The 16,831-nt window shown below is 35.8% G+C and overlaps 1 protein-coding gene across 2 annotated transcripts in view; it reads right to left on the reverse strand.

The window, feature by feature from the left end:
* PPP3CA (protein phosphatase 3 catalytic subunit alpha) overlaps positions 1-16,831 on the reverse strand; it is a 305,294-nt gene that overhangs the window by 24,930 nt on the left and 263,533 nt on the right. For both annotated transcript variants that reach the window (XM_059922488.1, XM_059922487.1), the window contains exons 9-10: positions 9,650-9,775; positions 7,119-7,193 (exon numbers count right to left, since the gene is read on the reverse strand). In XM_059922488.1, the coding sequence (XP_059778471.1) occupies positions 7,119-7,193; positions 9,650-9,775 (201 nt within the window). The remainder of the gene's footprint in view (positions 1-7,118; positions 7,194-9,649; positions 9,776-16,831) is intronic.

Here is a 16,831-nt window from a genome sequence, read left to right on the forward strand (position 1 = left end):
AAGGTTTATAAAGCCCATGCTTATTTCCCTTCTTATTATACAACATGGACTTCCTTCTCAAATAAATTTTATAAATACATTTAATCCAAGTGTATGCTTAGATATGCAATAGCTAATGTTTAATATAAGTTGGCCAATGTCACCATAAGTTGAAGGAAAGCTCAAATGCTACAAAAACACAATGATTTTTAACACTGTGAATATTGTATATGTGTATAGTACAGGTGTCTATGGAATACAGTATAAACTTCTAGAATATTATTTTACTGCAAGCATTTTAGCCAATGGTGGACATTATCCAACCAATTAGCTCTAATAGGGAGATGACTGCTTTTTTAACATTTAGTTCGTTCTGCAAAGTCTGCACTTCTGTGCAATGTGAAAATTATGCCAGCTAATATAACTCATTTGTGCAAAATCATGTAGTACAATAAGAAGAGAAAGCAGTACTTTTAATGTCTATGTTACTGCATCATTTAAATTGGCAACTTAAAAAGATTTTAATTATTGTAATCACATACAAGTCAGACTTGATGATACTGATTACAATTTGACGACTAACCAGGTACCTTGTTTGATAGTCCTGGCCCCAAAATATCAACAGCCATATATATGATGGGAGTTCATACCCTAGTACCTAGTAAATGTCTTGTGTATTTTTTTAGACATGTTTCAGTTTTAATGATATACTGGATGTAACTGTTTGTTTCCTTTTTATAGCATAGCCCTGATGAAAAAAAGCAGTTACCTGTACTATAAAGGGTACAGAGTACCAAGGATACGTTTATAGTGACGAAAATGATTTAGCCTCTAAATTACACATTGAAATATCAAGTAATTGAAAAAAATCAACAATAAACTGGAAGGTAATTAACAAAAGCCTGACAAGCAACTACAAAGTCTTTTTACAAAATATTGACTAATCTTTCTTTTTATAGATGTCATCCTTTCCTTTCTCCAGTTACATCATGCAAACTCAGTTATTTTTAAAAGATAAGAGAACTTAACACTGGTGAACTGATACCCACCCATCTTTGCATATAATTTTCTGGAAAAATTATATGGATTTCTCCCACGGCCATACTTCTTAAAGCAGTAAAATACATAAAGTGCTTTTCTTTTCCTTGTCAGAAGTAGAAGAGAACGAGAAAGATGCCCTTTATGATTCCTCCTTCAGTTATCAAATATTTTATCCCAATTCACACCCCTTCCTGCAAGCCTCTAAATCCTCTGTGAGACCAGCATATTTAAAATTGGTTTCTTCTTGCACTAGACTCTCAGCTTAGTGAAGGCAGAGACCATGTGTTTGTTTGCCACTGAATACACTGAAAAAGATATTTCATGAATAAATATTTTTACATGGAAATAAAAATATAAGATAGAAATATAACATGGTATCAAAATTAGGGTACTCCGAATTTTATTTTAGTTTTTGGCCTTCTAAAAAATGATTTCAATTTTCTTTTTTAGCTATTATAAAAATGAAAACAAAGTTTGCTATTTGCCTCTTTTCAATAATCTGTTATCTGACAAAGTTATGCCCTAATATTTCACTTTCTGGTTTTCTGGTCAGACTTATATCTCACAGTCATTTTTCTGCATTTGGTGCAAATATTTTAAAATAGCTGCTGCCTGAACTGCTCCACAATCCTGGTTCTTACACTCTCTCCCTCATCACTCCTTTCTCTTTCATGTGTTTGTCTTTTTTCTCCAGCTTCATAAAGAAGGGATAATTTTACAGATCGGTCCTCAATTTTCTGATATTTCCTTCCACATCAGTAACTTTGGAGGCCTGTTTGACTCTTAGTAGATTCGGCTGTGACTTTTAATTCAAAGCCTCTGTCGCCAGACCCGATTTTGTCCCCAGTCTCCAGGGTTCCATTTCCAAATCCTGCCTGGGCATTTCCAGAGTCATGTGTATCACTTTTACTCAAACTCATGTCTGTCACTGAACTCCTTTCTCCCTGAAACGGATGAAGTTTTTCCGGAAGTGTCCTCATCCTCCTAGGTACCGAGGTTTGAACCATCCAAATCCACTTTTGTTCCCTTTGCCCCACGGATACCATAGTTGTAAGCCCCTTGACCAGCTCTTTGGAATAGCTCCCTTTTCCTTTTATTATTAACACTATCATTGTTCCGATCTAGTCACCTCAACTTTGAAATAGTTAAAAGTTCCTAAATGATACCCCAACGAATCCTTTGTTCTTTCTCCAAGCATTTTCTCGGGAAAAGTATTTGCTTTTTCTCAGATACTGCTTTTATGATGTTACTCCTCTGCTCACCAATGGCAGGTTATGCTTCAAAGTTGATAGAACAAGAATCATGTTGCCACTGTGCTACTCAGGGCTCTTTTTTTGTATGTCTAAACATTTCTTTGTAGTTTTTATATTAGCATGTCATATTTTTTCTCCCAAACTGCCAATTATTATCAGACACACAATTTTTTTTCACATTGGGAACGTGAAATATGAGATGCTGAAATGAGTTGCTCAGAAATGACAATAATTACAGCCACAGGAAGAGCTCTAAGCTAATGGCTCTTAGCGTATGTGCTGCCAGATGCACAAAGCAGAGGGGAATTTTTAAGATGAAATTCATCTCAAACATTCATCGTGGCAAATAAATACAGCTTCGGTAGAAAATGATATACCCGAACCCTATATAGTGGTATTCCTCAAGGACCCATAAGATGCCACGCTAGTCCTACTAATTCCCAACTATGTACTTTAAAAAGTCCTGTACGATTTTTTAAAGCTAAACAGAAAGCAGTGGGGAGACACTCTGGAACCCGTGATATTAGATCTGAAGAATTATCTAATAATTCAAAGCAGATGATGGGAGATAATTTTCTTGTATACAATTTGGATGGTTTCGTAGAGGCATGCAAAAAACTGCTCTGATCCCATATTCAGTGACTTGCCTGTGGTTAACATTAGGATAAGGCAAAAATGTGGATAAAGGATAAGAGTTCCACCATGTGGTTTGCTCCTTAGATGAAAACAGAGACATAAATTCTAATTTAATATTAAGTCTTTCCAGGGCAGCCTGAAACTATATTTGGCTTAAAATGTATTAGTTTTATTATTTTTTTCTTTCCTTTCTTATTCTACAGGATTTCAGTTTTACCTCCACAATTCTTTCCCGTTAGCCAGACTTACCACATATCATAGTTTCAAATATAACTTGTATATATATATAGATAGATGGATAGATACAGATAGATATATAAAGTGATCTCAGAGTCTAAGATTTTAGAACTAAAAGAAAGTTCCAAATAAATATTTCTAACTCATGAAACTGTCATTAGGTTTCTAATGCTTACTGCTATCCCAGACTTCCTTATTGTAATAATGAACAGTAAAGAAAGTTCTGTGATGCAGATTGCTTGATTTCTGTCAGCTCCCCCCAACCCCCCGCCAACACTTTGGGATCACTTACTAATCTTTGATCTGAAATGAGTCTTCTTCCTTAATGAGAATCAACTACCAAATGAGATACATCTACTTGGATTTCTTCCTTCTTTGAAATGTTCTGGTGAATAACAAACCCAAATTGAAACCAGACTATCATTTTATCATCCAAAATCAGAAGTGGAAACAGGAATCAAAGACCCCAATACATATAAACTAGATCCTCAAAAGACATTCACTTGGCATTAAACTGCTTCAAAACTTTACAAGATAAAAGAAGTTTGGTATTTTATTTTCAACATAAAGGAACCATGGACCAATATAAAACAGTGATCTTTTTTTCTAGATAGGCTATCAAATTCCTTTATTTGTAAGGCAGAAGCTAAGGAGGAGAGATTCATGACGTGATTTCTACCCAGCAGAAGCCAAGGCGAGCCAGGAAACTCTTTGTCTGCTCAGATACAATAAAAATTTTCACATTATCAGACACATAACTTCTTGGAGTAAATTTAGGTTAACAGAGTAGAACAAAACTATTGTATTTGCTTTGACTTTCATGGCCTAATAATAATGTAAAAATCTTTTTTTTTTTAATTTTATGGATATTTAACAGAACGAATTAAAGTATAAGTTTAGCTATCAGTGTTGTTCTGTTAAAAAATAAAAGCATCATGCTGTTTAAAAAAAAAAAAAAATGCAAGCACTGTAATCACAGGTTGTGGAAAGTTCAAGAGCCTGAGAACCAGGCAGACATTGGTTTGAATTCAGGCTCCATTACTTCACTAACTCTGTGACCTTAGGTTTTAACCTCACTGCGCCCTGAGTCTGGCTAGCTTCATATGTAAAACTGGGATAATCATAGCACCTATATCAAAAAGTTGTTTTGAGGATTAGAGACAGTATAAATCACCTAGCAAATTTCCTTCAAGTAAATGATAGTTAATAATTACAAATTTTTGTTGGTCAAAAGGTACAATTAGCAAAGAGTTAATACATATAAACGACTTAGAATGATGCCTAACACATAAGTGTTAGCTGCTGCCATCGTCACCGTTAAGTGGTAAAGGGGAGCCGACAGAACATAAAAGAAAAGAAGCAAAATTAATCCCACCTACACTCCTCAAGGACAGGAGGAGAATTCCTGTCTGCAATAGACTTTATAGACACGAAGAAGTCATCTTGATAAGATACACAGATAGGCATGGTCTGTAAAGACACCAGTACTACCCTGGATTTTGCAGCTGATGTTGGATACTAAGCAAAATACTGAGAAGGGTTTGATAAGAACTCATCAAGAGATGGTTCCCCTTTAGAAGGAGCAGGAAGTGCTTTAATTAAGTCCTTTGATGTCTTCTGATTCCTGCTTTCACCTTTGGAGCCAACCACAAGCCCAGGAGCCTGATAGGCAGAGCAGAGGGCCAGCCCCCAGAGACAGACAGACTCTGCAGGCTGCCTGAAGGAGGAACAGGGTGGGAGAACTGGAACCTCTATCCTAAGGTTGAAAATAATGTCACACAAAAAAGAAAAAAAACCTTAAATATATGTTCTCAATAAACTATTGTTCCAAAAAGAGTTAAAGAGTTCTGGGAAGATTTATAAGTTGTTCTTTGAGTACCTTTGAGGAAATCCATAATTTTTGTGTCCTGTTAAAATAAAGCAGTAAAGAACATTTCTGATGATTTACTCTGAAATGTATAATATTCTAAGTTAAACATATTTTTTAATTAAAACTTTTACTTCTCTTTTCTTTTTTTTTCCTTAGAGGGTAAATTTGTGAGATTTGAACTGAAAAATCCCATATTTTAGTCCTGCTGTTTCTCTGCAGGACTAACCTAAGATTTAAGCATGGTAGTAAGATTTCACTGGTCTGCTTAGAAAGAAAAAATTCTTCCAAGTGCCTTGAAAAGGACATGCACTCCTATCATTGGAATAAACAGGCTTAAAAGCAACTGCTGATGAGCACAGCACATTGATTAGAACTAATAATTTTAAAGCAGAGGAAGTTCCAAAATATATCCTTTCATGTAAGTGACTGAATGGGTGGATAAAGAGAACTCACTATAAGTCAAGTAAACACTGAGGTGGTCTTGGTAATACTACTTGCACTGTTGAAATGTGCAGATACTTCTGGCTATAGGACCTGGAAGCACATAGTAGGTACTCAATATATATTTGCTGAATGAGTGGGTTAATATATAATTACAATCATATGCAGGTTTATTTATTCTATTGAATATACCATATGTTGTGTATTTAATATGTTGTCTATACTATAACTATTGGTCAATAAACCTGACTAAAACAGAGATTTGTTAACAGAGACGCATCACTGCATTAAAGCTAATTAATCTTTCTTTTGAGGAATAACAGGAACACAGTGAAAGGCATCTACTGCAAAATGTCTGTTGACTTTTAAGATTTAGATTCCACCAGGTTAGTATTCTTTCTTGAGGAAAAAAAAGCCTCCTCCTAATCTTCCACTAGGAAGGTTAATATCTCTTAAATGATATCACTATCCCTGGAAAAGTTAATGATGGCAAACTGTGGCTATAACATATGAAATATCTAGAATCTGGATAAGGCACAGAATATCCACTGAGCTTCTGAATATTTTAAAATTTATCAATATATTTACTGAAGTAAGTTCTTACTTAAACCATGAGATGGTAGGAATAATTGTACACTTTAAATTTACCTAAGTATATACTCTCTATTTATACGAGTGTACGGACACTTTTATTTTACTTTTGGCTACAGAGTTAGGTATTCTGCATTCATAGATGTGACCTGTATTAAGCCCAAGTAAATATTAAATCATGCTGTTCAGATAGTAACTTTTGGAAAGGGCCACCTTCTTGCTTCATTTTACCCAAGTGCAGTTTTTAAAGGTAAAAATTTTATCTATTTAAACTTGCCACAGTATCTAGTTTCCAATGCCACCTTCCTCTTTTACTTGACAATTTGTCTCATTTTATTGATATTATATGTTTACGCATCTGTCTCTCTAACCAGACTGCAACTTCTTCTTAGGTCTTTAATGCATTTTGGAATCCCGAGTGCCCTGTGCAGAGTAGGTACTTAGTAAATGTTTATGGAAGTGAACTTTGCACTTTCCTCCTCCAACTACATTTTTTTGCAAGTTTCCATTCATTTTGGGGTCCTTTTGTAAGAGCTATCTCTTGTAATTTTTGCTATCTTCATTCACCTCATGAATCTTTTGTCTTTTATAGAAAGTGTATTCTTCAAGGGTAACTGAATACCAAATAGTATCTCAAAAAACAACAATAAAAAAACCTCATAGCTTATTCATTAATTATTATAGACATGAAAAAATACTGAGGTTGACATAAATACCAATATATCAATGTGTAAGTATCTTCTTTTTTCATAGACATCAAAATTTGAATAATTGACAGAAACAACCTCACTAAAAGAGCCAAAAAACTCACTTAGCAATGTGAGCTACCGAAAGATGTTTATTAAAGTAGTTCACGGATTCAACTATGTTTTCAGGGTAAGGGGAAAATTCTCTCAAGTTTTTTCTTACATTTCTTCAAAGCAACTAGAAAATATAATAATATCTTTCATTCTCAACAGTATGTTATGATTTACACAACTAAATCTTAGAAATTTATTCTTAGGGTTACCTACGAGACGCCAAGTAACTACTTGGCAAACAGCATTAGCACAAAGGCTCAAGGCTCTTACCATCAAATCCATCTTCTTCTGACCCTAGTTCATCATCTGAGCAGATGTTGAGGACATTTACCAGCATCTCAGTCACTAAAGAGAAAAAGGAAAGAAAGAAAGAAAGGAAAAAAAAGTCTATATTTTCTACTATAACCTTAATTATTACTCTGGCACTGTTACTGAGCAGGCTTAGCAATAACATTCTTACCTGTATTCAAGATGGAATTTCCTGCAAGTAGTTTCTATAAAATTCAGACCATAAAAGATAACAGGCTTTGTGTTTCTATGCAGACTTTATATTTTTAAAATTATTAGGTCATGCCTACAAAATCTAATGGTAACATTTCCAGCCATAGGTCAATAGACAGTGGACAAAAGAAAAATGTGGATATGAATATACTATAATCTATGAAGGAGAAAATGGTTACTTTTGAATTTTTATTTATTTGTACAATGATGCTGCTAGATTTAGGACAGATTACAAACTTTATGTTCACAGGGACCGAGTGAATGCTACATCTCTTTTTAAATTTTTTAGTCCCCCAGAGAACCCAGCATAGTGATAGAAACGTGGTTTTGTGTTTAAGAAAAACTGATGATTGATGAACTAATATATTTGAGGTAGTTGTGAGAATATTGATTTTAAAAAATGAATGTGTTGAGATATATATATATATATATATATATATATATATATATATACACACATACACAACATTAAATTTCATTTTCAAAAAGGTTTTACAAATGAAGCTCAGGTAAGTTTAATAAGAAATTTACTTGAGTAAATAGATTATAAGAGGGCTGTATAAAAGCATTATACACAGAAAATTAGTACTGCAACACTTTACACTAAGTTACATGTTATTTGCATAGAACGTTTTAAAAAATTAGGTTGGGTTCTATCATGAATGTGAAAAGAAGCCTGTCCACTATTTCTTCAAGAGTTACTTTTTAAAATCAGTGTTCTTCTAGTGTTGAAGATATATGATAAAGAGTAAAACTTCACTGGAGCCAGCATTAACTCAGAGCTTCAGTTTAATTATCAAAAGTAAATTATGTACACACTGCTATATTTAAAATGGATAACCAACAAGGACCTACTGTATAGCACAGGGAACTCTGCTCAATGTTATGTGGCAGCCTGGATGGGAGGGGAGTTTGGGGGAGAATGGATACATGCATATGTATGGCTGAGTCCCTTTGCTGTGTACCTGAACTATCACAACATTGTTAATTGGCTATACTCCAGTATAAAATATAAAGTTAGAAAAAAAAAAAAGAAAAAACCCGTAAATTATGTACACGAATATATTAATACATTCCTTTATAACAGATGTTCAAAATCTGAATAATTAATGGAAACAACCAAAATGAAGGGTGTTCAAGGGTAGTTGTCAGGATTCTCAGTGCTTCTGTGTCCACGCTGTGATCTGATGGGTGCAAGGAAGTGGTGACATGGAGTATAGTACTGGGGACATTTATCAGAAACTATTAAAATTTACTTTTGACTTATTTTGGTGTTGAAAGGGAAGACTTCTTTGCTGACAATTCATAGATTCTCGGGTTTAATTGTTTTTAGATTATTTAAAGAAAAAAATACATTGACTGTAGGAAAATAAATACCACACATATTAATGTATTACACATATGTATTAATATAAACAAACAAATATTTCAGAAGAATGTACAGCTTTTCTCTAAAATCCCCCCATAAGACATCATTTTTCTGAAACACGTGCAAGCTCTTATGTTTATTACAATGCACATTCACCTTCTCTGTGATGTTCAAGTTGTTGCATGAGGAATGATCCAGATATCACCATTAAACCTCCTGAACTGAAAACTCAAGTTCAGTGGGTGCAGACCTTTCCTCAAAATTTTTGCTGAGGTTTAGGTCAAAATATAAAAACCAAATAAAGGGAGAAGGAAGGAAAGAAGGATAAGGCCAATTCTTCTGTAAACCTGGGCATGCTAATAAACAACTTTTTAAATGTAAATTTGTCTCACCTTATACTAATGGCCACCATATTTAAAATGAACTATTTTTTTGTTATTGTACATGTTGTGTTTCAAAATATTGTAGCCATTAATCACTTTCGTACAATGATTATTATTAACATCAGAAATGTGAGGAAAGCATGGTTATCTCAAGCTTTTAATTTGACCAGTAATCTATAAAATAAAATTGTACTTTTGAATTATAATGCAAAGGGGTAAGAAAAGAAGGTAGCCATTATAGCTTGAAGCCAATCAAAACTACGAATCTGTTATTTTTTAAAGGGTTGGATTATTCTAATGAGGTTATATAAATTATCCTAATATTCCTCATTTCTTTTATTTCCCCTTAATTCCACTCATTGCATGTCATTAATAGCATGTACAGTGACATACTTCCAAATCACTGCTCCTACGGTGAAGCTTGTGAGTTTTACTGGTTAGGTCAAAGTGTTTCTCTTTCTGACTGTTTCATGGTAAAAAAGGCCACATTACCTCTCCTTCCTTCCCATACCATTTTATTAAGAACATCTCAGGATTCCACAACACACCTTTTTCCCCAACAAATGGCAGGGACCAAGTGAAAACATCCATGAAATTTGGAAGCCAGTATGGATGAGGAGAACAGTTGAATTGCCTGATATTCATGACATTGTTCTCATACTTCAATACTGCAGCTGAAAACAACAAAAAGAAGGACATTAGATTCACAAGCACATATTTCTGCTTCTACACATGGCTTGAGTTGATCAAGAAAATTCAACTATATATTTGACTTAAGTTCCAAAACATCAAGGCAAACAGCTTCATTGGTCATGAATGTTTATCTAGTTATGGATTTAAACTTCATTCAGTGTAATATCTAACTGCACAATGTATGAATACTATACATGAGATGGCATTATAGTTTGGCAAATATTTATATAAGATAGTTAATCAAACGTCAGGAATTGGATCAAGCTCCTTTTACAGCCAAGAACATTTTAGTCTTATTTAATACCTGGTGACACTAATAAAAGTGGCATAGCTAAGTTAGTGTGATATAATTTAATAATATGCTTAAATATTTGAAGAGAATTTATATCTATTGTTTTTAAAGCACACTTTTTTCCAGTACAACTCACAATAGTTGTACAAAATAGTTTAAATTAGACTGCACTCTTGACTTAATAAAGTAAAATGTTTGGACTGAATCCTGCCTTAAATAATATGCTGATGTCTGACTCCACCCTTGACTTCTGAAAAGGATGCACCATCCACAAAAATAGGAAAATCAATCTGCCTGCTTCACTCCGCTTTGCCTGGTATCTGTAGGTTGGATACACACTCACATGGGATGTTATGGTTGCAGAGATGTTAAGAGCATAGCTAGTCTCACTTCTAACCAGGTTCAGAACCTCATGTATAGCAATCGGGATGCAGGGTGAGCAGGTGTCCGTGAATACTTTCAGTGAAGCAAAAGCTACCTGTTTTAATAGGGTCATCTCCTCTATGAATAGACAATTTTAAGTTGTAGGAAATTCTCAGGGTGAATTCAAACCTTCTTTACTACTTACTGATCCTAGTTCTGCCTTCTGGAAAAATACAGATCAAGTATACTTCTGTTTCTAAATGACAGTCCTTTAAATATTAAGAACAATACTCTCATACTGTACCTTGCTGAGCTTTGGCAAGATTTTACTGTTATTATCCTATCATAGCATGATTAGCATTATATTAGCAGAAACTATTGAACAGATCCTAGATGCTGTCAAATGAGTTTTTCTTGGTTTTGTTTGGGGTTTTAAAATATAGAAAAATTAATCATCTCATGACTTTTTAATTTTTAGACTGACTTTTATATGTGGAAGATGTTATAGCATGTGATTGCTATGCATAAAGACAGCCCTTAAAAATCTACTTTTTTTTGAAAAGTTCCTGGGAGTTTACTGGGTTTGAGCTTCGCATGAATGTCTGCACTAATATCTTACTCAACTACTTATTGATACATACTTAACATACATACTTAACATACATACTTAACATAACATTGCTTTCATAACTCTGCATTTTCCTTCCACCTGGAATGTTTTCTCAGAAACCTCAGAATTTCCAAATTCTTCCCATCCTTCGGTGCCCAGCCCAAACACTATCCCCTCTGTGAAATCTTTTCTGATTTCCTCTGGTGGATGTCTCTCCTCTGAATTCCAAAAGCCCTTGACTTACAGCTCTATTTGCATTTATTATTCAGTTTTGATCATAGCTATTCTATGTATATATGTATATATCCAACGTCTCCCTACGGCTGTAAGGACAAGTACCATACAGCAGGCTTTCTATCTTTATGTTTCCTATACCACCTTCTTAGCATAGATGCTCAGAGGCTAAGGATACATCTTGATATTTCCCCTATAATCTTTTTCTAGAAAATTCTTCCTAATCCCTTTGACCCTTTCTCATATGAGACAGCTTCTGGAGACTTTCCCCCATCTTGCTTATCCTATTCTGGATGCATGCCACATCAGCAATGCCACTGTTAAAGTGTGTCTCAGAACTAATATAATCTTGGTGGGGTTGATCAGTGCAGAGCATGGGAAGGATGTATATAGTTTTCTGTGATTTGCATACTACATACATCATATTGCAGCTGAATAATAAGCGGATGTTTTCAGCAGCTTGAAGTTAACAAAAATCATACTTGAGAACAGTGAGGTTTTTTTCCTTTGAATCATATTTCAGGCTGACCAACCCAGTTCCAGGGAACAGAATCACAGATGGTTTGGGGACAAGAACTGCAGATAATGCAATCCACACTGATATGGAGGGAGTTACTGTCTTCTTCCCATGGAATACTGAATCCTGCATACACTTCTGTAAACCTGTTCTTCTTTGCATTATCCTATCATTTATGCGATATGTCACTTGGCCTAAGGATACATTCACATAGTATTAGAAACATGCAAAGTGAAAAAATCATGGCAAATTACAATATCAATACTTCGGATCTGCCAGATGGGAAAGGTGAAGTACTTCCCGCTTTTGCTAACGGCTCCCTGAGCACCTGCTTCATGGAAAAGGTCTTTACCATTTTTGAATACTGCATATTATTAGCAGAAATGGATCCTCCCATCTTCAAAAGGATCTCTTAAGGTTCTAAGTTGTCTTTTTGAAGAGTAATTTCTCCTCTAAGTCCACTCCCCCACTTTTTATTAGTGTTAGGTTGATACAGCAGGAAGAAGGAAAATAAGTGTTATAACTGACAGTACCCCAGATGAAAGAGTGAGACTTTCCACAATATGTCACTTAATCCTTACTACAAATCTGAGAAACAGATGTGACTGCCCTCATGTTATAAACTAAGGATTTGAGGTCAAGAAATGAAGTGACTTTCTCAGAATCATGCAACCAGGAACTAACTGGAAGATCTCACTCCTACTCAAACTCAGCTTCTACTGACACCAAATCCATTCCCTTTCCACCATTCCCTCTCTCTCTCCTAAATTATAAATGTATGAATTCTAGTCCCAGCTGTTATACTAATTATTAACTTTGAATATGGTATTCATAATTAAAGAGGTTTTTGCTTTTTGCCAAAATACATGTTTGAGAAAAGTGAAATAGGATGCGCATTCACAAGCGTGGATAAGGTTTATCCACAATAGAGAAAGCAGAAGTTCTGTTTTGTAGCTGGTGAGACAAAGCATTTATTCATTCGACATTGGCTCAACACAGTTTATCTGCCTGCCTACTGATAAAGCAGATGCTGTTTACAGATTTTATTTTTGCTTATTAACAGCAGAAATAATACCATTTAACAGCCTACGTTTTCTAAGCATCTGCTCTATACCAGGCACTATATTTGGTCTTTTATAATCACAAATCTTTCCAATCTCTCTCAAAAGTGATTCTTACTTGCATTTTCAAAATAAGCAGAGAGGTTATTTGCCCAAGGTCACACATGAGAAGCAGCAAACCTCAGTTTGGGTTTGACTCTGAAGTGCCTCAACTTTCCAGTATTCCACAATATTCTCACCTTTCTCCTTCCACATTTATTCTTTTTTTTAAAAAAGGAGCACTGGACTGGAAGGTGGAGACCGAGAGATGTATTCTGTCATGAATTACAAGACACAAGGTCACTTCATGTCTCTATGTCTAAATTACCTCACCTCACTACATGGGTTTATCCAGATAACTTATACGACCTCTTCCAGATCCAAATGATGTTCACAAACTTCTGGAGCAAAGATCTCATCATTAACACAAAGACTGATGAATATTCTCAGTAATTCTAAGAGGTTATTAATAGAACTTTTCCCCTATTTTTCTATAAAAACAAAAATAAACAAATGGGACCTAATGAAACTTAAAAGCTTTTGCACAGCAAAGGAAACCATAAACAAGACCAAAAGACAACCCTCAGAATGAGAGAAAATATTTGCAAATGAAGCAACTGACAAAGGATTCATCTCCAAAATTTACAAGCAGCTCATGCAGCTCAATATCAAAAAAACAAACAACCCAGTCCAAAAATGGGCAGAAGACTTAAATAGACATTTCTCCAAAGAAGATATACAGATGGCCAACAGACACATGAAAGAATGCTCAACATCATCCATCATTAGAGAAATGCAAATCAAAACAACAATGAGATATCATCTCACACCAGTCAGAATGGCCATCATCAAAAAATCTACAAACAATAAATGCTGGAGAGGGTGTGGAGAAAAGGGAACACTCTTGCACTGTTGGTGGGAATGTAAATTGATACAGCCACTATGGAGAACAGTATGGAGGCTCCTTAAAAAACTACAGATAGAACTACCATACGACCCAGCAATCCCACTACTGGGCATATACCCTGAGAAAACCATAATTCAAAAAGAGTCATGTACCAAAATGTTCATTGCAGCTCTATTTACAATAGCCAGGACGTGGAAGCAACCTAAGTGTCCATCGACAGATGAATGGATAAAGAAGATGTGGCACATATATACAATGGAATATTACTCAGCCATAAAAAGAAACGAAATTGGGTTATTTGTAGTGAGATGGATGGACCTAGAGTCTGTCATACAGAGTGAAGTAAGTCAGAAAGAGAAAAACAAATACCGTATGTTAACACATATATATGGAATCTAAAAAAAAAAAAAAAGGTCATGAAGAACCTAGGGGCAGGACGGGAATAAAGACACACACCTACTAGAGAATGGACTTGAGGATACAGGGAGGGGGAAGGGTAAGCTGGGACAAAGTGAGAGAGTGGCATGGACATATATACACTACCAAACGTAAAATAGATAGCTAGTGGGAAGCAGCCGCATAGCACAGGCAGATCAGCTCGGTGCTCTGTGACCGCTTGGGGGGGTGGGATAGGGAGGGTGGGAGGGAGGGAGACGCAAGAGGGAAGAGATATGGGGACACGTGTGTGTATGTGTATAGCTGATTCACTTTGCTATAAAGCAGAAACTAACACACCATTGTAAAGCAATTATACGCCAATAAAGATGTTAAAATAAATAAATAAATAAAGAACTTTCATTTAAAAATGCAAGTGCAAGAATATATATTCTTTTTTCTTCAGCCACATAAAATACTCATGCAAATATACTTCTCGAATAATCTTACATTAATAACGTATGAATTTTGATTTTTTGCATAATAAATATATATGTTGCAAAAATACATGAAAAACATTAAACCAGAACAGTCCCAAATATTCCGTCATGATATTCACAGTTAACATTTCACGCTCCAACCCTGCCACCCTCCTCTGACTGCCGCTGGAGTTACAGAACTCAGCTGAGCCCTAACACGGTGCTCTCCTCTGAAGAACTGGAAAGATGTTTACCTCCAGTGCATATAAATAATACAAATGGTTGTACTTCAAGAATCACTCGAGACCACCTCCTGAGACCTTGTCTGAGAAATAGAGAGGAAAAAAGAACAAAGTCTACCATCAAGGAACTCCTCTATTCCACAGGCAATTACACATGACCTCATGTCCTTTACCAATTGTATCAGAGGCCTGGAGAGGGATTATGACACATATACGGGCCTTAGGTTATTAACCGTTGTTCAGAGCAGACCAGACAGCACAGAAACAAATGCTCTTTTGTTGCACATGCAGGGGTGAAGAACAACCAGAAGAAATCTGGTATAATAGAAAGAAGATTAATCCCCACGAATCTGGAGACCTGAATGCCAGTTCTTTCTCTGATGTCAAAATTATGGTTGCAAAGTTATGCAATTAGTTGGTCCCATCATGCTTATGTAAAAGATATAAAAATCAGTGATAAAGAGACAGCTCCTACTAGGGAATAGGGAAGGGGCACTGGACCTCTATCATTTCTAGTGATACCACAAGGCCCTCTGAATATAGTGAAGCCCGAGGAATAGAATCTAGATCTTCATTCAATCCTCCGTCTATCAAACCATGCACTAAATTGCTAGGCCATATCCAAATCTGTAAATTAAAGGGGTCTCTCCTACTTTAAAATTTAAAATTTTGATGAGACACAAAAACCAGTAGTTCACAAAAACCTGATAACATTTCTCAGCATCTTCTTTACAATTGCCATCACCAGGGAAGCCGATGACAGGGCAGTAAATGACAAAAATAGAAAGGTCAAAGAGAGCTTCCAGTTTAAGAGAAGTTATCAAAATATTGCTAGCACGATGCATTGACTAGCTCACCGAACCATGGGTTCAACACATTCCAAGTCAATTTTTTTAAAAAAATAATTAATTAATTAATTAATTTTTGGCTGTGTTGGGTCTTCGTTTCTGTGCGAGGGCTTTCTCTAGTTGCGGCAAGCGGGGGCCACTCTTCATCGCGGTGCGCGGGCCTCTCACTATCGCGGCCTCTCTTGTTGCAGAGCACAGGCCCCAGACGCGCAGGCTCAGTAGTTGTGGCTCACGGGCCTAGTCGCTCCGCGGCATGTGGGATCTTCCCAGACCAGGGCTCGAACCCGTGTCCCCTGCATTGGCAGGCAGATCCCTAACCACTGCGCCACCAGGGAAGCCCGCAAGTCAATTTTAAGAGGAACACAGAGCTCCTTTTCTGAAAGCCTCCAGATTAGTGACTGTGATGTTCCCGACATACCTCAGGCATTCTCAACACTACTAGGGCTGTTCTAAGATAGAGGAGAGAAGAGCTCAAAAGAAGGGAAATGATAAATTTTACTCTTTTCACCCTTCTTCTAACGTTTTTTATCTCAACTCTAATTGACCATCCACTCCCCACTACAAAAGATGGGACAGAGGGACAGAAAAGAAACAAAGATGAGAGGAAAGCAAATGAAGGCACTTCAGAATCCCTGGAAGCCATCCAGAAAAAGCGCAAAAAAAAAAAAAAAAAGTATAAGAGGCCCAGGATGTTTTTTCCTTTCAATTCTTCCACCCTCAGATACCCTAGTAGAAAACGTAGCATCAGTGTGCTCTTTTGGCAAAGTCCTACTATCACAGAAGGAGACATGACAGTTTGATGGATAAAATTCTTGAGGTAGGACTATACACTCATAATGTCCTTTGGCAGAATTTTAAGATTATGTTGGTATGCTGCATGAAAGGGTCTTCTCTCTGGGAGAGATGCTACAGGTTTTTAAAAATCTGTATGTTCCCATAAAGATTACTTAGGGGAGGGTACAATTTTCGTTTAAAAACTTGAGAAGATATATATGTACATTCACATATATGGTTATTGTAGTACATGTTATAGCATCTATAAACATAATCTCTACGATTCCTTCCGTTTA

The sequence above is a fragment of the Balaenoptera ricei genome, chromosome 5 (assembly GCF_028023285.1).
Source record: "Balaenoptera ricei isolate mBalRic1 chromosome 5, mBalRic1.hap2, whole genome shotgun sequence".
In the NCBI taxonomy this organism is placed as follows: domain Eukaryota; kingdom Metazoa; phylum Chordata; class Mammalia; order Artiodactyla; family Balaenopteridae; genus Balaenoptera; species Balaenoptera ricei.